This window comes from Carassius carassius, chromosome 31, assembly GCF_963082965.1.
Source record: "Carassius carassius chromosome 31, fCarCar2.1, whole genome shotgun sequence".
In the NCBI taxonomy this organism is placed as follows: domain Eukaryota; kingdom Metazoa; phylum Chordata; class Actinopteri; order Cypriniformes; family Cyprinidae; genus Carassius; species Carassius carassius.
Window position 1 is genome coordinate 27,362,750 of NC_081785.1, and position 24,570 is coordinate 27,387,319.

The following is a 24,570-nucleotide window of genomic DNA, read 5'->3' on the forward strand; positions in this document are numbered from 1 at the left end:
AAACACAATGTAAATAACAGGGTAGTAGCAATGTTCAAATTGAACTGGAAAAACGTGATACACAACAACAAAAGACAAAGAAATCACTCTCTTCTCTTGATTAAATAGCTTTGGTAACTTCAACTAGGATTGATCTTTAATTTATACAGTGAAATATGTAGTTACTTTTCAGAAAGTTACAGACACTGAATTGCCTTGAAGTTTTTTTTACCACACCGATTTATTTTATTTCATATAAAAATACATGAAATGTCATCACGAGAGCACGCCAGAATTCAAATGAACAATATTCCGCTCATCTTTGACTTTTTTTTTTTTTAGTGGATGGTTTCATCCTGTTAGTGACACTGTATGCTACAAAACCATGCAGTTTTTTACTTTTCGTAAAGGATACAAACAATACAGTTCCTAACTAAACCGGGATTTCCAGCTGTGGATGTGTTTATGACTCGTTGTTACGATGAATCTGGTACATACTCGTTTTGATTATGCATGTTTTGATGCACACAAATGTAGCAAATACATTCTTTATAAGCTTATAAGCCACTGAAAATAGCGATCTGTCGCTTTTTTTTTAATTACCCCCTCACAGTTGTCACAAAAGGCAAAATTAGCTATATAGACCGAAACCTTTTTGCTAGGGGTGCTCCGATCACGATCGGCCGATAGTTAATGCGCATCTCGTCAGTAAAGCCGGTTCTCTAATCAGCGGTAAATTCCTTCAGCTCAGGTGCGTGATTTCACATAGAGCAGCTGTTACTACACAGAGCCATTGTTAACTGAGAAGATGCGCAAATCCACGTTCATTTTCAGCGTTTATTTGCGCATCTTCTCAGTTAACAACAGCTCTGTGTAGTAACAGCTGCTCTATGTGAAATCATGCACCTGATGGAATTTACCGCTGATTAGAGAACCGGCTTTACTGACGAGATGCGCATTAACGATCGGCCGATCGTGATCGGAGCAGCCCTACTTTTTGCACCAGGCTGTAAACACATTTTTTTCTGCTGTAAAGGTGGGCATTTTAACATGGGAGTCTATTGGACTGACTCACTTTTGGAGCCAAAGATGGGACAAAGAAATCTGATATTATGTTCTGTAGGGTGTTTGTTTCTATGTTTTTCGGTTTCCCTGCCTTTACATTCACCTCAGTTGTTGGAACTGAGAGTTGAGGTTCTCTGTTTCCTGAGCAGGGTGAGAAACATAGCCTGGTTTCTGGAAAACCCACAGGTGAAAAAGGGGGAACAGTTAATAAACTGTTATAAACACTGTTATTAACAGTTATAAACAATGAGGACAACCACATCTTTTTCAGTTTTGCCTGTATTCTGAGTCAGAATTTGGTAAAGCTGTGCCGTGTGAACAGAACAGAGTGTGTCAGGTCTGACTGCACATGCACATGCACTGCTCGTGTGTGTGTGTGTGTGTGTGTGTGTGTGTGTGTGTGTGTTTTAATGTGGGGTTTTGGTTACTCACAGAGATGGCGATATGAGCAGCGTGTCATCTGAAGGGTTTGGATGTAATCTCTGTCTGACAGCAGAGCTGATCGCATCAGTTTTGTGGTCTTTGTGTATGTACACACAGTTAGACACGAGCTGTCAGTTCGGTCAGGTGTGATGGATAAATTCAGGCCTCCACTGTGCTTCTTTATTACATAACATCATGTCAACTATGACTAGCCTTTCTGTGGTATGGACAATGCCAACTTAGATATTTGCCTTGATTTTTACTTTAGTCACTGTTACTATGGCCACAGGCATTAATCACAGCAATAGCAAAAAAAAAAAAAAAAATGCAGAAGTCTTGTCAGTGACATTCTGTGTAATCTGAATGTGATGAGAACAAAATATTTGCTCAGATATTGCTAGTAATATCAGCTGAATTAAGGGCATTTGGGTTTTCTTTCTTTTCTTAGTGTTTTGTAATTGGCTGCGATATTTCTAGTGAAGGTTATCGTTCTGTCCTCTGTTCTGGCTGCTCCTCTGTGCGACGCTCTGTGCATTTCAATAGATTTGCTTTACTTGGCTGTAATTGGCTGTTTCGAAAACCGGCTGTTTGTCAAGGCTGAGAAAGAAATGAATCAGCAGTTACACAACATTCTAGATCCAGATGATGGTTCCCTTCCTTCCCAGCCCTTTTTCACTTCCTGTTTAACTGTTTCCCATTGTGTAAGATCATTGACTCACTACAGTAGGCATTATTCAGCAACAAGCATCTCATTACCTCATTACTTTGCATTAAAAAAATTATAATAATGAAAAGTGTTAGGTTTATCTTGTGTTGTAGTATTTTTGTTAACACTTTACAGGCAAAAGGAGCCCCAACTAAGTATTGAGTGCTGTACATGCTCATACTTTTTATGTTCATACTAGAGCTGAAACAACGAATCGATTTAATCGATTAAAATCGATTATTAAAATAGTTGTCAACTAATTTAATCATCGTTTCTTTGCTAAATAACTTTTATTTGCCGTAAGCGGCTCATTTCGTGCATATTTCAAATCTGCGGTGACCAAAGTGTGGCAGTAATGAGCTACCGGAGGTTTTACTCAGCCAGTACAGCAGGAGAAATAGCGAATAGCCAATAGCTGGCCTCGTTTTATGTCACGTGCTTCCCGAACAGCGTCTCTGCAGCATTCAGCGTGATGTGGGAGTACTTTACTTTGAGCCTTCAAAGAAGAAGAGTAACCTGTAAACTCTGCACTACTGAACTGTTTAAGGAGACGTTCACATATCGCATCTTTTGCCCGCTCAAGTTCGTTATTTCCAACACCACACACCACCACTCGAGTTAAAAACATTTAAACTTTTCAGAATGCCGCAAGCGCACCGCGGGTCATGTGACAAGAACTAACCAATCAGCTTCATCCTTTCCCGTAACAACGTTAAAAGCTCAGTCAAGATGAAAGGAACAGCTGATCATAGTTGTATATGGATTTCCATTTTGAAATAAATTTAGTAGCAGAGCTACTGCAAGCGATTTATTTGAGCTGCAAATCCATTTATCCTTTGCTGAAATTTCCACGTCTTCAAGGAGAGGCAGACGCCACAGGGGCGCTTCTGCCCGAGCGCTTTGGAAAGAAGGAGAAAGCGGTGCGCCTAGCATTTTCCACGCGTTTTTAGGCGCGATTTGTGAACGGCCCCCTAAGACTTTCATTTGTGCAGATTCTCCAGTACAATGTTGTTTGCAAATGTTTAGTCGTAAAAAGCTGATAACTATGGAGTCAAAATAGGGCCATATATATCTGCAAAATAAAACAATGTTTTGCAAAAAAAAAAAATGTTTTGCAAAAAAAAAATATGTTTTGCAAATAAAAATAGAGTATTGAGAAAAAAAATGCTTTTTTGCAAGTAAAAAATATAATTGCAAAAGAAAAGTTAACCACTGGGAGAAAAAAATAAAGTTTAGCAAAGTAAAACTTCAGCAGCATTGACTTTGCAACACATATTTCCCTTTGCGCCGCTCCTTTAAATCCGCGTTTCAGTCATCCGTGCCTCTGCGGCGCAAGTTTTCCTTTGCGCTTCATTTTTCTATGTGCCTCGCTTTGTGTCCCTGATTTGACGTGGGGGAGGGGTCAAGAGGTTGGGGTGTGTCTCAGAGCCGTTAGGGTGTGTACAAGGGATGAAGGGAAGGCGCGTCCTTCTTGTTACGTCATCAGCGCGAGCCTCAGACCGAGTGGATCGATCGAAATGGCAGAGCAGAGACATGCGGGTGATGGATCACAGGTATGTATTATTGATCGCTTTCTTCTTATTATTATTAGACTCCTATATTATTAATAACAGATACTTCAGGCCGGCCAGAGCGTGGTATTAGCGGGGTTTTGAAGTAAAATTATTTGAGTAACACATAGCTCTATGTGTGGAGAGCTTTCACTGAATATCATAATCTCATTTTTTTATGGGCCTGTAGAGGCTTTTTGCATCTGAAATCTTTAAATGTAATCCGCAAAAAAGGCACAATATAGTATTCAGACATACGTTTCTGTTGTCATGTGACCCGTAGTTCTTTGACCTGAGACGTTAAAGGAGAACTCCGGTCAATTTTAACATTGAGCTCATTTTTTTGTCAATTTGGAGTGATGTCAGTACAAAGAACAACGACAGAAATCGGTGTTGCCAACACCGTGTTATCCTCTTTTTAATCTGACTGCAGTAGATGTGAAAGAAATGGATAGAAATGATGTTATTTAAGCCAGCGCATCCTGATTTCGGTTGAAGTCCAAAGTAGTCGATTGCCGAGTTCACGCGCGTGATCATTGGTAACTAAACCTATGCGCGTGAACTCGACAATCGACTACTTTGGACTTCAACCGAAATCAGGATGCGCTGGCTTAAATAACATCATTTTTATCCATTTCTTTCACATCTACTGCAGTCAGATTCACTCTGAAGGAATCACTCACATGACCTGTGCAATTGTAATGACACATCAAGGATGTTAAGAGGCTAGAAGCAGGTTTAAATATTGTCCCATTGAAGTCAACAGGGTGCAAATTTTAAAAAGAGGATAACACGGTGTTGGCAACACCGATTTTTGTCGTTGTTCTCTGTACTGACAGCACTCCAAATTTACAAAAAAATGAGCTCAATGTTAAAATTGACCGGAGTTCTCCTTTAAGAGTAACTGCTGCAACCTTTACCTAGGCGTCAGCACAAATAAGGCTGCCACGATTAACAGACATTATATTGTACATGATTTATGAACAGCTTGTGGGTGAAATAGGTAAAATACTGTTGCACCCGAAAGCTAGAGGTCGCTCTCGTGCGAAAACTCAAAATAAGCGCAGTAGAGGAAGACAATAACACACATAACTAATTATAGGAAATGCATATGGACATCATTTTATCAATATTCCTAAAACCTTCTCAGGTATTTTCATGATAATAAAGTATATTAATAATAATGGAGAGGATGTTCGACTGGTGTTGCTTTTTCAAATGCACGTTATAAGTGATTCAAACTCGAACTGCTTTTACATAGAGCAGCACTTCCTACTGATCAGAATCATGAAAACACTCAAATAAGAAACAATCGTGCACAAAACACACACAGATGCATGCACAGAACTCAACACGCACACACCAGCCAAACTCCTAAGGGTGTTTTAACTTTAGCTGACTCGCATATCAATTTGTAAATCATTTTTTATACATTTAATCAAATAAATTCTTATCTTTAGGTCCATGGACCTAATGATGCCACAAGTCACCAGCTGGGAAGGATGATCATGGAAAGACTGCTATCCAAACTGCAGGATACAATGAGTCGCCTACCCCTAGATTTAGATTATTTGCAGTTTTTATGCAGTCATGAGCTTCTCTTCATTTCATCAGTCTATGATCAAATTTCAGTCCCAGAGGAACTCCTTGGTGAACTGTCAACCTTGAAAAACACAGTGGATAGGCATATTGACAATAACAATGAACCTGTTACTGCCCTTGAAGTGGAATTTGGAGTTAAGGGGCCCCCAAAGTTTATTATTTCCAGAGAACATCTTCAGTACCTAGTTAATATGCAGCTATCTGTTCCATGTATTGCCGAGCTTCTTGGTGTGTCAACAAGGACAATCAAACGTCGCCTCACTGAGTATGGCATTTCTCTAAAGGACACCTACAGTAAAATCACAGATGAAGAACTTGACAACCTAGTGAGGTCAATCAAAGCTAAAAGTCCACACCTAGGCCATAGAATGATGAAGGGACACTTACAAGCCTTGGGTCATCGTGTGCCATGGACAAGAGTTTGGGATTCCATGCATCGAGTGGACTCTGCTGGAATACTAGCAAGAATTACACAATTGAGATGTGTAGTCAGAAGGACTTATTCCGTCAAGGGCCCTCTTCATGTTGTTCACATAGACACAAACCATAAGCTGATAAGGTATGTCATGCGTGTCAAGCCATTGTTGTAATGCTACTGATTAAAGTATGTGACCCTTTCTGTGAAAATATCACATATTGTGATCACATTACATTATGTGAAGTCATTATTTTTGAGTTTCTGAGTTTTCTAATTCTATTTAAATTCTTTGAAAATGTATTAAGGAATATAAGTAATGCCCAAGATTTTTTTTGATATTTTTAATCCTTAAAAATGACTTATTATGCATGTGAGTTTCTCTCTACAGTTTACATACGCATTTCAACTGGTAATAACAGATTATCTTTTATCAGATATGGCCTTGTGATATTCGGTGCCATTGATGGGTACTCCAGAAAGGTATTTTTCTCTTTCTTTAATGCATTGTTGGCCTATAAATTTTGTACAAATCAAATTTCTGATGGAATGCATAAGTCTAACTTTACTTTGTCTCTCAGATCATGTACCTTGGACCTGCAACCGATAACAAGGCATCCACTGCCCTCGGTTTCTTCCTTCAGTCAGTGGAGAGACATGGGTTTCCATTGAGGTAAGACAACTTACATCATGAGTGTGTATGAATGCTTTGCTACCTCCAGTAACGTGAATGTCACTTTGGATAAAAGCGTAAGCTAAATGTAAATGAATCCCTGCTTGTTTAAACATGGTTAACATACGTTTTTTAAATACTGTTAGGTTTCTTTTCTAAAATACCTTGTCATATTTAATTTTTTTGCATTTAGAGTTCGAGGAGACCAAGGAGTTGAAAATGTAGAGATTGCCAGATGTATGTTTTCTGTGCGTGGTTGTGGCAGGGGAAGCTACATCTCAGGAAAAAGCGTGCATAACCAGCGGTAAGCAGCTAGATAAATTAGTTAAAGCTTGATATGAATGTTAAAGTGTTCTGTTTCTAAGAATGATGACTTGTGTTCAACATTACACACTGTTTTCTCTTCCATTTTTAGCATTGAGCGCCTTTGGCGTGACATATGGATGGCAGTTACAAACATCTATTATGATGTTTTGCACAGCCTTGAAGAGGAAGGATTACTAGAGCCAACCAACAGCCTTCACCTCTTTTGCTGTCAGTTTGTGTTCCTGCCTCGTCTCCAGGCCAGCCTTGACTCCTTTACTAGTGGGTGGAATAACCATCCTCTCCGCACAGAGAGTAATAGAAGCCCAGACCAGTTGTGGGAAATTGGACTCCTGCAAAACCCTGTCCCTCCTCCAGTCCAATCTGAGGTATTTTAAGAATGTGTCTTTTAATGTATGTAATGTTTTCAAGCAAGATATTGCCCCAATGTCCATAACCTATTACCAACTTTTAACAGATTGCACAAGACGACGACTCTGACTGGGACACAGACAGTATCTCTGACCAGCCGTGGACAGGAATTGTAGTTCCTCCAGTCGAATGCCCCTTAACTGAAGAACTTAAGGCCCAAATTCAAACTTTTTTTAACCCAACCTCACACTCTCAAAACTATGGAAGAGACAAGTATTTAGAAGTTTTGAATTTTGTTCTGCTTCATTCTTAATTGACACTAAATCAATCATTGAAATGACTAGTGACCAAATGATCCATTTAGAAGCAAATTAACATCCAATTCAATAAAAAACAAACAAGTTGACATTGCATGCTTGTTTTATTTTTTGTATTGGCTATATTTAAAGCAGAAAAAGACTTGTATAACAACTTGTGTTCTCTTAACACATGCATTAAGATATAAAATTTTACAATATGTAACACGTTGTGTTCTCTACACATACACAGTAAATTTCAAAACCATAAGAACATTTACCAATGTATAAAAGGTTTTTTTCCTGAACATGTACAATTCCATACATTAAGCAGCATTTTAAATTCTGTTAAAACCGTCGTCAAACTGAATGGCTTGCAACATGACTGATTTAAAAGAACTGTAGTCACCCATGTGTACTGTGGGAAATGTAATTTTTCTGGCACAGGCACTTACAACTGGGAAGCATATTTTATGTTCTGGCATCCTCTGCATACACTCATGGTCAAAATGAAGAGAAATTTTGAATTCTTTAAGTTCTGACATTAGAAGAGGTTTGTGTCCCTGGCCAGTGAGCCATTGTATAACACCGGGGACAGTTAAGGGCAGGATGTCTCCGTCAGGGTTATCCTCTACAAGCAAAAGAACTTGTTATCTCTAGGGTTGGTATTGTCTGAATTAGATCAATTACATTTTAACATTAATTTGTGTAATCTGCAGTTTTTTTTAACAATATTTATACTAAATCAACTGTCAGTTCAGTTTTATGAAATCAGATTTTATTTGGAAAAAAATTACTACCTTTTTAATCAAATTATAAAGTTCAGCATCATCCACATCATCTATAGTGAGAGTTGATTCATCCAAGTCTCCAGATGAGAGATAATCAAAGCACCACGGCCTCAAGAAACGGGGGGCAGGCCCACCCTGAGCGAGACTAACCGAAAACACTTCTCCAGCAGTCCTGAAAGAAAAAATACAAAGTAATATTTAGTTGTATGCAAAAATGACAACTGACATGTTACTATAATGTAAAATATTACTAACTTAAAAAATCCATTCTCCAGATTACTTAGGGAGTAGATGGGGCTCTTCCCTCTCTGGTGTCCTCTATGCTCAAAGAGGTGTTTCTCAATCTCACCAATCAAATCTACAAACAAATATACAAATGTACATGTTAAAAAAGAATGTTATTTACTACATTGTACAATTATAAGCACATTAAAACATACCAAATCTCATAATGACACATGTGGTAACTGTTTATTGTTTTTCTAAACTTTAAATTGTTACGATGAATTTAAAAACCTAATAATGTGATTGTGAACCTAACTTGCCTGAAAGAAATTCCTTACGAATGGCACCTGTGTCAACACCTGCTTCCCCCAAAAATGTTACACGCAAAGTATTGCCCGGGGTTCCTCTCTTTTGTCTTTGCCACTGCACCATAGCTCTTTGATAGAAGTCAGTTCGAGAAACACAGATCTTGAAATCCTTGCTGTCATCTACCCTTCTTGCCAACAAACGCAATACATCATCTGGACTATAAAAACAGGATAAAAAGATTAGTAAAGAATTCAGATGTCTCAGGGTTGTTAAAATGTAATAAATAGACTGTACCATTTCATGTCTGGGCCTTGGTGTTGCTGTACTGGTGTGCCACACGGAGGACTGCTCTCATAATCCAGTGTCTGTAATATACTGAGTATATACCCAATGGTTAGATTGACTTCTTAGAACATTTACAACATGTTATATACACTTATAATACCTAAAACATGTTTTTAATACATACCTTATTAAATGTCTGTAAATGAAATAACTTTTCAAATCATTAAAAATTACCTATCTCCACAAACACTTGCATGCATGGGCAACTCTGTCTGTGAAAATGTGTCTAAACAAATGGGACACTGTCCCTCATCCTATAATGGCAAAAGGACAACTGATTAAGTATTATACAATAAAATCCCAATTAAAACACAATTGGTTATTTCCAAAATCCAATTTGTTTAATTGGTCACTTTAAATACTTTGGTCACCAAGTATTTTGCAAGATCTAAAGCACTCGCTGTTTCAGTTTTTTTAACTTTACAAAAAACATTCTGATTCAGTTCTAAATGTTTAGTAAATTGTATTGACTTCTAACATTTGTGTAGTGTTTTAAAACTATAAAAATAGGGCATTCTTCTCAACCAGTGTTATTTACCTCTTGCAAAATGGTCTTTATGTACCAATGAGAGACAGTATAATTACAATCAATTAATCAAAAGTGCTTGACAATAAGGCACTACAAAGAAAATACCATTACCGTTAGTAATAAAATCTTAACATGGCATCTAATTAATTTTACTAACTGCACCGGTCCTTATGCACTTATATTAAAATTAAAACCTCACCTCAAAACTTGTGGTGGGTGTAGGAGAACAAGTTTGTATTGAAGTGGTGGGTGTAGGTGTAGAAGCTGGGGCTGTAGGGGTAACTGCTCTGGTAATCTCACCAACTACTTTTACATCATCATCATCATCTTCAGTAGTCTGAAATGACAAAACGAGATATATATTCTGCCTAAAAGAAAACTTAACTGAAAAACAACATTTGTGTAAATGTTGTGTAAACAACATACCTCATCATTAGCTGACTGTGTGCAGCCACCACAAGATTTAACATGCAAGTACAAAACTGGTAGTGGCATTGTGGTTTTACAAGTACGACACTCAACCTTTGGCATCTTCGCAAACTCTTCTGCTGAGAATGGCAGTGGATCAAGACATAACTCATCTTGAAGAGGGACCATATACAGTGCTGTTCTTCCAGCGGTGGTAGCCATTTTGAGAAGGCTGCCTGTATAACCCTCTGAGTCTGGAGGGACAACAGTAAGCTTTCTTCTTCCATTCCCACCTGATAATTTAAAAACACATTAACAAATCCAGCAATAAAAGGTCTTTACTATATAATTGGGCTTTATACTGTAGTTAAAACGATGTCAAAAAACAGTGCTTCCCATATTCTATTAACACTTCCCTGTGTACTATTGTTAAAAAAGGATGTAGCCTGGGATTTAAGGTTAGAATGCCCGGGGAAATGTTCAATTAATAACTACCTATGGAAATTACTTACACTACAGTATACTCTACTCAGATATTCATGTTTGTGTCTGTTCTGGTAGACAGTACAGCATACCTGGTGCCTTATAAAGTAACCACCCTCCAGTAAGTGACTTCATCTTTGGAAATTCAGCTTCAAGGAGCTTGCATAACTGAAATAAACATGAAACAGAACAAGGGTTCTCAAACAACCACACAAAGTAAAAACTAAATCTTTATCACATTGAAAATTTTACGTGCATTTGTTTGTCATTTTTATACATACTAATTCACATTTTACTATGTTTAGCCTAAGCAAATTATGTTCATTCATCTCAGCATGTTTTGAAAGTGGAATATTACTTTGAAGCAGTTAATTATATATTATTCGCAGGGTGATATAGAAATAATCCTGCTCTAAAATCAGATGGCACAAACTAACAAATTAGATTGTACTATAAAATGAACTTACATCCGAATGGTTCACATTGGATGAAATTGTAATCACCCGTTTTCCTAGTCCGGCCTGGAGTAGTTCAAGCTCTTCAGAAGGTGTGGGTGAGGTGTCAGTGTTGCTGCTCATTAAATATATGGAAACAGCAAATGGTTTCCAAGGTGTGGCTTTCACATGTATTTGTGGATTTGGAGTTTTCTTCTTTGATTTTTTAAACATCCCAGGAAAAGATCTACAAATAATAAAACAATGTTAATTATAATATTAAACATTCAAAAGACAATTGTTAAAATAATTAGATGTGGATGCGGCAACCTGGCCATATCCTGCTCTATTCGAGGCTGAGAAATAGCAGGAGGCTGCTGTCGTTGTTGTGGCTGCTGCTGCTGACCCTGAGCTGACTGAATCTGACCAAGGCTTTGGGTCAGAAGACCTATTAAATTCTGTGCAGCTGTACAGACATCTGAATATTCTCTCTGTTAAATATGTCATGACAAAATCATATAGGATTATCTAGATAAGGGGTTTTATACTCAGTTCCTGCAGGGCTGCAGCTCTGCACAGTTTAGCTCAAACCCTAATCAAACACATCTGATTCAGCTAATCGAGATCTTCAGGATTACTAGAAACCTCCAAACAGGTGTGGGATGGAGCTGGTTTGAGCTAAACTGTGCAGAGCTGTGGCCCTCCAGGAATTGAGTTTCACACAACTGATCTAGAACAAGTGCATTAACAATGTATCATATAAACATCACAGCTTTTAAACATAGTCTATAGGGATGTGACCTACTGTATATAAATCAACTTGTTCGGAATCAGAAAGAGGTTTATTTCAAATTATGTTTGCACATACAAGGCATTTGTTTTCAATTTACAGTATATTTTGAGAAACACCTTTGGCATCGCTTATAGTCCATAATACAACTAGGGCGTGGAGAATAATAATTATTATTTATTAATTAATTATAAAACAACGTGAAAGGTGTGCATATTGAGAGAAATGTACAGCCGCCGACACACTTAACGTTGCGTCGGCGATTAGCTAATCGCCACATTAATTGATCTCTAACTTACTTAACTTGAGCAAACGCGCTGATACACATAGTTACATATAGTTATCAGTCTATCTAGTGAACTTGAAGAAAGCGATCAATAATACATACCTGTGATCCATCACCCGCATGTCTCTGCTCTGCCATTTCGATCGATCCACTCGGTCTGGGGCTCGCGCTGATGACGTAACAAGAAGGACGCGCCTTCCCTTCATCCCTTGTACACACCCTAACGGCTCTGAGACACACCCCAACCTCTTGACCCCTCCCCCACGTCAAATCAGGGACACAAAGCGAGGCACATAGAAAAATGAAGCGCAAAGGAAAACTTGCGCCGCAGAGGCACGGATGACTGAAACGCGGATTTAAAGGAGCGGCGCAAAGGGAAATATGTGTTGCAAAGTCAATGCTGCTGAAGTTTTACTTTGCTAAACTTTATTTTTTTCTCCCAGTGGTTAACTTTTCTTTTGAAATTATATTTTTTACTTGCAAAAAAGCATTTTTTTTCTCAATACTCTATTTTTATTTGCAAAACATATTTTTTTTTTGCAAAACATTTTTTTTTTTTGCAAAACATTGTTTTATTTTGCAGATATATACGGCCCTATTTTGACTCCATAGGATAACATTGCTTTTTAACAGTTAACATTTAAAGCTTTACAAACATGTTCTGGGATCAGTTTGTCGTTTACCAGTTCATAATTCAGTCGTGCAGCCTAATTGTGACTGAATGAGAGAGTTTAAAGATATTTGAAATGCACTTTTTTTCTAAGTATTCACTGCTCTTTTTCACACAGCAGGTTTTTTGTGTGTGCAATTTTTTTTTCTGGACAACCTTCTGATGGATTTTACTTTAAATTGTGAGTTCCATTCAGGTTTCATGCCATTGGCACTTTTTTCGAAGGATTGTTTACAATTTCACAGCAAAAGCTATAAAGCTGTTTCCCAGTAAATAATAAAATATAATGCATTGCAATTTTATTCTGTTTTATCCTTATTCTTCGTGAAAATATGTTCTGAAAGATTCCTTAATAAGCTTTGTTCGGGATGTTAAACTACTTTAGGAGCTCTATGGACTGCCATGGTGAAAACATTATTTGAAATCTACTTGTGAAATTTGCTAGAGTATGGGTCAGTGTTCTGATTGCAGAAGAGTTCGACAAAGGATTACTAACACAATAAAACAACTCCAGGTATATTTTTGATGAGGATATGATGGTTAAATGGTTAAAATCTCTTAAAAATCTATGCTGAAGGGTAAAGACCATTTATTAATAATTTACTTGGGGAAAAAATGGGAAAAACTCAAATATAAGTACATAAACCGATTAATCGATTAATCGTAAAAATAATCGACAGATTAATCGATTATCAAAATAATCGTTAGTTGCAGCCCTAGTTCATACTTTTAAAAAAAAATCCTTTCTTTTGTATTGGTCTTAAGATATTCACATTTTCTGAGATACTGAATTTGGGATTTTCCTTAGTTGTCAGTTATAAACATCAAAATTAAAAGAAATAAAGATTTGAAATGTATCAGTCTGTGTGTAATGAATGAATATAATATACAAGTTTCACTTTTTGAATGGAATTAGTGAAATAAATCAACTTTTTGATGCTATTCTAATTATATGACCAGCACCTGTATTTTATAGCATCCTTGTTTAGGACTCTATGAAATCTGTTCTTTTCCGTCCTGTTTCAGTTTTTCCATTTTAATGGTTAAATGCAATTTTAGTATTCAGACAGCTTGTCTAAATTTTGAAATCATGAAACATATACGATTTATTAACAGTTTATATAAAGTTTAAAGTAGGGATGCACCGATATGAAAATTGACCGATACAGATAATTCTTTAAATATGAAAGCCGATATGTTGGCCGATAAATTTACATCCACATTTTTACATAATTTTTGAGAGCCTGGTTATCAAAAAAAGCCCCACCATTAAAAGGCATTAAACAAAATACAATACAATACATTAAAGGCAATACGATGGAGTGTGTTGAAAGAGCTCCAGCATGTAAGGACTATACTCAAAATCATTAAATATTGTCATTATTAAGAGTATTTGGCATTTCCATTTAATGTAGACCTGTTATTTTCGGGCTATAATTATTAGGTTACTTTTATTAAATTAATATTATAATTAATTTGCTTCGCAACAATTTCATAGCGCATCACCGTATAACGGACATGCTGTGACTCACAGCCTGTGAGGAAATGCAAAAAATTAGGCTGTTAGCTTAGGCTACTCCTCAATGATGTCTTTTAAAACAGGTTTATTATAGCCTGCAATTAATTTTAGGCCTATAGCCTAAATAAAATTGTTGCACTTCAGCAGTGTTGGGAGTAACGGCGTTAAAGTATAATGGCGTTACTAACGGAGTTTAATTTTCAGTAACTGAGTAATCTAATTAATTACTTTTCCCATCGTTGCAACGCCATTATCTTTACTGAGAATGTAAAGTGTCACATTACAACAATTTGGTTGAATAAAGCGTGAGGTGTCATGCTTTGGATAGTGGGTACACATCAGCTGCCTGACACCGTTGCAAATCTGATGATGATTGGCTGGGTGGGCGGTGCCCTGCTCACGCGGTCTCACTGCACGCTCTGACAACTAGTGATGGGTAGGGATGGGTATCGTTAAAGTTTTAACGGTATTACTACTCTTACTGATACTGCTTAACGGTCCGGTACTTTAACGGTATTTTTATCGGTACTTTGTGTTGTGTTACTTTGTGCTGTGTTAGGCAGTCGAAAACATTGCATTTCTCTGTCTGCACATAATGCACTTTTGAAAGATGCTTTGACAGATTGCTTGTGTTTCTGCCCTTACATGCATCAATTTTGTTGCACTAATGACAAACAGCGTGGTCTGCATCAACTCTAGTGAAGTACAGTAGGTAGACAGCCTAATTGGGCTTTACCGCCACGTGTACCGCCGTAGCGTAGCGTAACTGTAATTCAGTCACGTGTTAAAATCATTTGCGAAACTACCACCAGGTGCCGTAAAGGGACGGATTGCGAAATGAATGTAATTGTAAAATGAGATAAAAGGAAGAAGTAAAACAACAATAACATTATGATATAACATTGTAACGTCTTTAAAAAATATCCAAACATTTACAGTAAGTTAATTTTAAAACGTAAGATAGTCTTAGGCTACAGTCTAAAAGAAGACCTTTACACAAAGGATCATATGCATGCTATTGTTATTAAACAGTAAATAAATATAAGGCCCATGTATGTGTGTATATATATATATATGTGTATATATATATATATATATATATATATATATATATATATGTGTGTGTATATATATATATGTGTGTATATATATATATATATATATTAGAGCCCGACCGATATGGATTTTTGGGGGCCGATGCCGATATTAACTCGAAAAGAGCCGATTTTTAAGCCAATATTTTTATATTAAAAATAATCTGGATATTAGACCCATTTCCTATAAACTGCACTTACACAACATTCAATAGCAAAATATCTGCCTGTTCTATGTATGTGGGCTGTATAAACCATTTTCCAGAATGGACTATGTTAAAAAAAAAAGCCTTAGATTACAGTCTCAATGACTAAACAATTGCACATCAAAAGTATATATTTTTTAATGATCAAAAAACAGTCTGGTTTTAAACATTTAACACATTTACTTTCTTCCAGTTGAAGCTGGTTTTAACAGTCTGTGTGTTTACTGTAAATAAATTATAATACTAAAGTTAAAGTATTTGCAGAAGTAGTCCCACACTTTGCTGCTACAGCATTCACCTTTTTCAGCCATCTGTAGGCAGAAAGAGAGACAAAGAATAAGCATGTGTATTAATAATATCACCATGTATCATTACTCATGTCATCATTAGAATTATAATAATAATAAACTGGGATCTCCTACATAGGCAAAAATGAGAAATATATATATTTTTTTATTTGTCAAGCAATAGGTATTACCTACTTATATTTAACAATATTATTTCAACATTTTCCTGTTATGTCTGTAAAGCTGCTTTGAAACAATATGTAAAAAAAAAAAAAAAAAGCGCTCGTTCAGCTCACATTTATTTACATGTCCCCTCTGGTTTAATCATTTCTGACGCACCTACTGTAGTTACTGTAACTACACTATATTTGCTCTCACAGAACATCGTCTTGCCTACTATTACCGGAAAGTTACGGAATCAATTCGAAGTTGAATGGTTAACGTTAGTGTCATGAACACACCGCTGTCAATTTTGAGAAGAACCACCTTCAAACAAGTTAATAGCAAGCATTTAAGGGGCCTGCTAAAAAGGAAGCTATTAGCGTTAGAGTAACGTAACCAGCCTGAATTCACCAAATTGTTCTCTGGACCTGAGGGTAGCCTCTTCTTCCTTGCTTCTCTCTTAATTCTCATCAGCAGGACTAGCGCTATCGCTCGCTTCTTACAACGGGACAGATACATGTTTGTTGCTGACCGAAACGAGGAGGAACAGACTATGAAAGAGCTCCCGCTAAACGTTTTTAAAACCCCGCCTACGCCATAGCGCAGCGCAAATCGCGTTGTATCTGAAGGGCAACGCTGAACCCAGCGGCAAGTGCCGTGCATACCGCGTCCTGTGTGAAAGGCCCAATTACGCGGTCATTATGTGGGAAACACACCGCAATAGAATAAGAATTAGTTAAACGCTAACGTTATAGTTTGACCTCCTATTAACGTTCGCGCTCTTCCACTGATAAACATGGTATTAGCTTTGTGGCTAATCTAATATAGCAATGCATTAGCGGCTGTAAGTGATGTTACAGAATATTTAGAAGTAATAATGATAGGACCGTTAGCTAGAACTACCACACAGTTTTTATATACAGGGTATGAACTAAATCTACATACATTTCACATGACGAACGACAGACTCACCGTCTGGCTTGTTACATCTCCGTGGCTTGGCTGATCGCTTTCTTCTGTAGTGGACTTCTGGCGCTGTTGTTAACTCTGGAGCTGCAGAGCTCCCTCTGGTGGGCACACTATGCAACACTCATAACATGAGTGAAGCATGAGACTCTGTTTCTCATGTTTCATCGGCCGTTATAAATGCCGATGCCGATTTAAATACAATTAGCTTATATCGGCCGATAATATCGGTCGGGCTCTAATATATATATATGTGTATATATATATATATATATATATATATATATATATATATATATATATGTGTGTTGCATGGTGCACCGATACTTAAAAAAAAATTGCGATTCTCGGAAATCAAAAACGTCACTATTTCTAAATTTTTTTGTATCGATACTTCAAAGAATGACTGCGTTCCAGATTTGTAAGAGACGTATTTCATGCTTCCAGTGCCTCCCTATGGACGGCTGTTTTTTTCTCCTCACGCACGCAGCAAAAAAGCTCTACAGCGAGATGGCTGCATTAGTGGCTTTACTAAACTGATTTGGCTTTACTAAAATGTGTGCATAATCGCATTAAATAGTTTAAATAAGTTGTTCAGATGAACAAAGCACAAGGTTTTCTTGCATAATTTAAATTTTAATTGTTTGGTCAGACAGTTCATATATAATATTCACATTAATCGGGGATTAAACTTGGAGTTATGTTCTGTATGCGAAATATGAAAACGAGCGTATCTGCACAGCACCTATAACTGCGCTTTGTATCTGCTGATTGCTGATCGAGATTTACATGCTTGGCTCACTGACCCTGTATACTCATTCATTTAATTCATAAACGAGATGTATCAGTTCATTCAAGTCGTTCACGAATGAGAAGATCTCTCGCTCTCGTTCAGTGAAGGGCGGATTCGTTCAACATTCAACAAATCACATGCTCCATCTCATCTTGAGTAACTCTTTGACAGGATGAAACAGTTCACAGAGCTGTTCACGAGCTGCGCATGCAGTGAACGAGGAAAATATGAGTCAGTGGGTTGCCTGAACGAGAACGATTCGTTCACCTAAAAGATTCGTTCATGGACGAACGATCACTAGTGCAATTTCATATAGCCTATATTAAATATTTGGAATATATATTTTCATATTTTATTAGGTTCTTTGATAAGTTTACAATATGAAGGTCTAAGTAGCAACATATCTTCCGCGATGTCCCTGATGCGTGGGTCGGGGTGGGTAAAGAAATTTTACTTTTATTTGTGGGCTGGGGCGGGCCAAATAATTTCATAAAAGTTGGAAAAAAACCCGACCCACGCATCACTAGGCTGCATGTGTGAGCACAAATGATACTGTGGCTGCCGGTCCACGACTGGTAGAAAAAGATGACGCTCAATAAAGATGACGCTCATTAAAGCTCACTGGCTGAGTTTTCTCCTCTGAAAGAAAAGGTTGCACAACTGACAGAATAAGTTACCATATCTGAGATATTGCTGCTAAATTTGATGTTTTATTTGTTCATTGCTTAAATTTATATTATTTATCTTTTGACATTTAATCTTCTGAGTTCAGAAACAGGAATTAATAATTTTTGCACAAATATTTGCATATGAATATTAATTCACATTTTGCATTACAACGAAAATAATTTTTTACATGCAATTATCCAAAATGAAACCAAACAAGATTTGTAATGAAGATAAAATAAATAAGAATAAAAGCTGCACATCTACCATCACACGTGCAGTGCAAATCTTGCACATATTTTACACACCTGCATTTAAATGCAGCTGTATTTTTTATTTTTTTTTCATTAAATAATATGAAAGCAAGTAGGGCTGGGTGATAAATCGATTTTATCAATTAACTCGAATTTGTAATTTACATCGGTTTGTTTGAATGAAAATCGGTTTTCTTTTTAACCTCCACCGACGCACCACTCAGTTCTCCCGTAGTTCAGAGTGGCTCAACCCTCCCCGCGCGTCTGAGACAGAGACACGCCGCCGAGCAAAGGATGAGCTGAGCGGTGTGATTCTGACTGGAGCCTCCATCACGAGTACAATTCATGCCAACAGCCCGCAATATAACTGCAAATTCAGCAAGAATTCATGTTAAACATATTTAGCTATGGCTTGATCAGGTTATAATGACTGCAATAGTCAAGCGGGATGTTAAAGGCTATATGAGTTTGTCTGTTTTTTTTTTACTGATTATTTTCGGGTTAAAGCATGATTTAAACAGATAAAGCACATTCACACACAATCGCTTTAGCAATAATGCATTCAAACAAATGTAATCTTACAGTGCTACTACATTATCAGTAGGCTATTTGATTTTGAAATCTTGAAGAAATTATTCGATCTGTTTAGATAAAATAACAAAAATGTACTGTTATTTTCCTCACAAACAAAATTTGCACAGCTGATGGGCTAGTATTAACAAAAAATAAATAATAATAAAAAATAATATATAATAAAAAATAATAATAAAATAAAATAAAGGTCTTTCCAGATTTAAGGTAATAACATTACAGTTTTTTATCATCTTGTCTCAGTTATAAGTTTATAACTATATTAAATCTTGTTTTGAAGCATTTCTTTGTCATTTGAATATTGATTTTAAAATCGATTTAAATCATAAATCAGATTTTTTTTTAGGCCATATGCTATCGCCCAGCACTAAAAGCAAGTAAAGAAGGCTCCCTTTAAAATCACTTATGTTGTCAGTTAATGAAGCTCTTTTTTTTTACATCGTGTGCATTTTGTTGATTATAATGAGAGAACTTGAGTTTAATCGTGAGGACTGTTTATTAATCTGTCCATTCTTTAGAGTTTCAAAGATTTAGCTAAGTCATGCAGGTTTAATTTATTCGTTTCTTGTTTTAGGCTAATTAGGCATAATGTAAACGAAATTATACAGCGCTTCACGTTTAAACATGCAACAATTTCTTAATCAGTTTACAGACAAAAATGTCTTTTTCCCAAGAAGTTATCTGTCAAAATAAAGGACAGGTAACGAATAGCAAAAATGCATGTTGTTTTATTAAAGGAATTTTAAAATATAAATTAAAATGTAGGCATAATATAGAAAAATATTGACATTGCATATTAATCCATGTAGCCTACCCCATTAAAATAGGCTACCACTTTTATATTAAATATATTAAATATTTTTTTTTCTTTCATTTTCCGTGACTGAAGCCGTCAAATGTAACACATCAGCGAGGCAAAACTGACGTATATTTGCAAAAATGTGCTGTGATGCGCTTGTTTGATAACTTGTGGTTAAAGCGCCACTCAGCGGTCAAAAGCTGCAAATGCACTTTACAGACGCCATGGCGGCGGTACCCGCGGCGGTAAAAAGTGCCTTTAGGCTGTCTACTTAGTGTATAACCACACTTTGGAACGTTTTGCTGTCTCCGCCATCGTCACTCGTTGTATTCAGCAGGAGTTTTCGTACTGTAAGGGGCCGTTCAAATATCGCGTCTAAAAACGCGTGGAAAACGCTAGGCACGCCGCTTTCTTTTTCCCCAAAGCCTCCGGGCACTTGCGCTCCTGAGGAGTCTGCCGTTGCTAAGCAACCATGACCTGCTCTCTCCATGAAGACGCGGAAATTTCATGGCCCCTTATGGGTGTGTGTGCGCCACACTCGTGCGCCGCGCTTAATATGATCGCACATTAGAAATGTTTGGTGAGATAAAATGTGCACGATAACATTATTAAGCAAAAATACATAGTACATTTATTTTATTCCCCTCCAGTACCGAAAGCAGAACCGATACCATCAGATCTTACTGATACTACGGTCTTTCATAATTTAGCCCCGGGGCCATTTTAATACCGGGTTTTGGTACCCATCCCTAGTGATGGGAAGTTCAGCTCTTTTCAGAGAGCCGGCTCTTTTGGCTCTGCTCCCAAAGAAGAGCCGGCTTTTTCGACTCCTGAATGGCTCTTAATTTAGGATTTTTTGTAGGCCTTTGTTTTACCAAAACTTTACAAAAAATAATGGTTTGTGTGCTGAAAACCCTTTCATGTGCAGTGTTTTTATGAGAATCCTTAAATTGCCTAATTTTGTGCATTTATTTTGATACAAAATCATTCTTTTGTTTAATATTTTAATCAAACATTTTATTGCACCAATTAACAAAACAGCAAATAAATCCACAGAACTAGAACCAAACTCAAGCAAACAGTATTAATGTCCTCAGTGAAGATTGGCATTCAAAAAAATCAGATGCCTCAGCTTTGATGGACTGATCCTATTTCTTCTTTCTGTGATTTTCTGCCCTGTTTTTGAGAAGATTCTCTCTGAAGGAACCGATGTTGCCACAATACACAGTCTCCCCTCCATTAACGTTGTTATGACTCGTTAACTTGCAGTGGAGTGCCGCTTCACTTCATAATGGTATGATCCCATATACTCACATCTGATTGGCCGCGATGCGATTGCTGACCAATCAAAACAAAGTTCTGCCTTGAGGTATGCAGCGAAAGGAAAAAAACCTGTGAGCCGGCTCTCACTCGAGAGATATACTCAAATACTTTATCCACGTCTCCCTCAAGCAACACAAATCTTATGAACCACCTCATATCAACACATGCTAACATGTTACTGTACTGAATATTTAATGCTGTGTTCAAACCAGACACGACTTGAGCGAATAAATCGCGCTATTCGTGCGTAGTTGAACGCTTGAACATTTTGAGTTCATACGCTTCATTCGCACGTGAAATTAGCTTCACAACAGACGCGAATTCGCGTCATGGGGGGCTTCTGCCAGTTGAGTTCATGCAGCATTTTCAACCACCATTTTTATTCAGATAATTTCGTGTCATGAAATGCAGTTTAAAAGTATTTCATGCGACTTTGTAGTTGTTTTAAACTCAAATATGCGGTTTATTTAAAAATGTGTTTTGTTGATTTTCGGAGGTTGTCTATTCGCGTCTTTGCATTGACTAAACATTGAAATCACTCGCGCCAGACACTCTATTTGCGTCTAATATACAGTTTAGGCCTAATATACAGTTACAGAGATTTGCACTAATGGCCAGGTTTCCCTTTGTTTCTTTTTACCCAAGTTTAAATTAGTTTGTCTTAATTTTGTACTTGAATTTTATTTTCAATATTTTTTAAATGTTTTTATTTCTATGCATATCATATGGCCAGGCTGCAATCTATTGAGTTCAAATAAATACAACATCTTCTAAAATACTTAGTGTTTTTATTCTTTAATCAGTTAATAAAAACATCTTATATATTAAAGATGTTATAGGACGTAATAGTGTTATAGAACATTAAAAATAACGTCACAGTTACTTTGCTGAGTAACTAATTACTTTTACAATGTGGTAACTGAGTTACTAACTCAATTACATTTTGGGAGAAGTAATTTGTAACTGTAACTAATTACTTTTTTCAAGTAAGATGACCAACACTGTCAATGTCAATGTCACCTTTATTTATATAGCGCTTTAAACAAAATACATTGCGTCAAAGCAACTGAACAACATTCATTAGGAAAACAGTGTCAATAATGCAAAAATGAGAGTTAAAGGCAGTTCATCATTGGATTCAGTTATGTCATCTCTGTTCAGTTAAATAGTGTCTGTGCATTTATTTGCAATCAAGTCAACGATATCGCTGTAGATGAAGTGTCCCCAACTAAGCAAGCCAGAGGCGACAGAGGCAAGGAACCGAAACTCCATCGGTGACAGAATGGAGAAAAAAACCTTGGGAGAAACCAGGCTCAGTTGGGGGGCCAGTTCTCCTCTGACCAGACGAAACCAGTAGTTCAATTCCAGGCTGCAGCAAAGTCAGATTGTGCAGAAGAATCATCTGTTTCCTGTGGTCTTGTCCTGGTGCTCCTCTGAGACAAGGTCTTTACAGGGGATCTGTATCTGGGGCTCTAGTTGTCCTGGTCTCCACTGTCTTTCAGGGATGTAGAGGTCCTTTCTAGGTGCTGATCCAGCATCTGGTCTGGATACGTACTGGATCCGGGTGACTGCAGTGACCCTCTGATCTGGATACAGACTGGATCTGGTGGCCACGGTGACCTCGGAACAAGAGAGAAACAGACAAATATTAGCGTAGATGCCATTCTTCTAATGATGTAGCAAGTACATAGGTTGTTATGGGAAGTGTTTCCGGTTCCGGTTTACCTAATTAATGCAGCCTAAAAATCCTTTAACGGATTTGGATAATAAAAGCATATTAGTATGTTATGTGTATGCCAGGTTAAAGAGATGGGTCTTTAATCTAGATTTAAACTGCAAGAGTGTGTCTGCCTCCCGAACAATGTTAGGTAGGTTATTCCAGAGTTTGGGCGCCAAATAGGAAAAGGATCTGCCGCCTGCAGTTGATTTTGATATTCTAGGTATTATCAAATTGCCTGAGTTTTGAGAACGTAGTGGACGTAGAGGATTATAATGTAAAAGGAGCTCATTCAAACACTGAGGTGCTAAACCATTCAGGGCTTTATAAGTAATAAGCAATATTTTAAAATCTATGCGATGCTTGATAGGGAGCCAGTGCAGTGTTGACAGGACCGGGCTAATATGGTCATACTTCCTGGTTCTAGTAAGAACTCTTGCTGCTGCATTTTGGACTAGCTGTAGTTTGTTTACTAAGCATGCAGAACAACCACCCAATAAAGCATTACAATAATCTAACCTTGAGGTCATAAATGCATGGATTAACATTTCTGCATTTGACATTGAGAGCATAGGCCGTAATTTAGATATATTTTTGAGATGAAAAAATGCAGTTTTACAAATGCTAGAAACGTGGCTTTCTAAGGAAAGATTGCGATCAAGTAGCACACCTAGGTTCCTAACTGATGATGAAGAATTGACAGAGCAACCATCAAGTCTTAGACAGTGTTCTAGTTTATTACAAGCAGAGTTTTTAGGTCCTATAATTAACACCTCTGTTTTTTCAGAATTTAGCAGTAAGAAATTATTCGTCATCCAGTTTTTTATATCGACTATGCAATCCATTAGTTTTTCAAATTGGTGTGTTTCACCGGGCTGCGAAGAAATATAGAGCTGAGTATCATCAGCATAACAGTGAAAGCTAACACCATGTTTCCTGATGATATCTCCCAAAGGTAACATATAAAGCGTGAAGAGTAGCGGCCCTAGTACTGAGCCTTGAGGTACTCCATACTGCACTTGTGATCGATAGGATACATCTTCATTCACTGCTACGAACTGATGGCGGTCATATAAGTACGATTTAAACCATGCTAATGCACTTCCACTGATGCCAACAAAGTATTCAAGTCTATGCAAAAGAATGTTGTGGTCAATTGTGTCAAACGCAGCACTAAGATCCAATAAAACTAATAGAGAGATACACCCACGATCAGATGATAAGAGCAGATCATTTGTAACTCTAAGAAGAGCAGTCTCAGTACTATGATACGGTCTAAATCCTGACTGGAAATCCTCACATATACCATTTTTCTCTAAGAAGGAATATAATTGTGTGGATACCACCTTTTCTAGTATCTTGGACAGAAAAGGGAGATTCGAGATTGGTCTATAATTAACTAGTTCTTTGGGGTCAAGTTGTGGTTTTTTGATGAGAGGCTTAATAACAGCCAGTTTGAAGGTTTTGGGGACATGTCCTAATGACAATGAGGAATTAATAATAGTCAGAAGAGGATCTATGACTTCTGGAAGCACCTTT

At 37.2% G+C, this 24,570-nt stretch overlaps 3 protein-coding genes across 6 annotated transcripts in view; 2 read left to right on the plus strand and 1 right to left on the minus strand.

Annotated features, from left to right (window-relative positions):
- Positions 1–24,570, plus strand: part of numb (NUMB endocytic adaptor protein) — a 71,210-nt gene that overhangs the window by 15,626 nt on the left and 31,014 nt on the right. The window lies entirely within an intron of this gene.
- LOC132112138 (uncharacterized) lies at positions 3,655–7,487 on the plus strand. The gene is made up of 7 exons (XM_059519722.1): positions 3,655–3,726; positions 5,184–5,884; positions 6,178–6,223; positions 6,322–6,413; positions 6,607–6,717; positions 6,829–7,105; positions 7,195–7,487. The coding sequence occupies exons 1-7, from the start codon at positions 3,691–3,693 to the stop codon at positions 7,399–7,401; spliced, it is 1,470 nt and encodes a 489-aa protein (XP_059375705.1). The 5' UTR covers positions 3,655–3,690; the 3' UTR covers positions 7,402–7,487.
- LOC132111956 (uncharacterized) lies at positions 7,983–12,140 on the minus strand. The gene is made up of 12 exons (XM_059519557.1): positions 12,087–12,140; positions 11,239–11,399; positions 10,942–11,155; positions 10,567–10,642; positions 10,010–10,284; positions 9,783–9,920; positions 9,229–9,308; positions 9,004–9,084; positions 8,721–8,926; positions 8,431–8,533; positions 8,185–8,347; positions 7,983–8,015 (listed from the first exon to the last, which is right to left on the minus strand). The coding sequence occupies exons 1-12, from the start codon at positions 12,120–12,122 to the stop codon at positions 7,983–7,985; spliced, it is 1,566 nt and encodes a 521-aa protein (XP_059375540.1). The 5' UTR covers positions 12,123–12,140.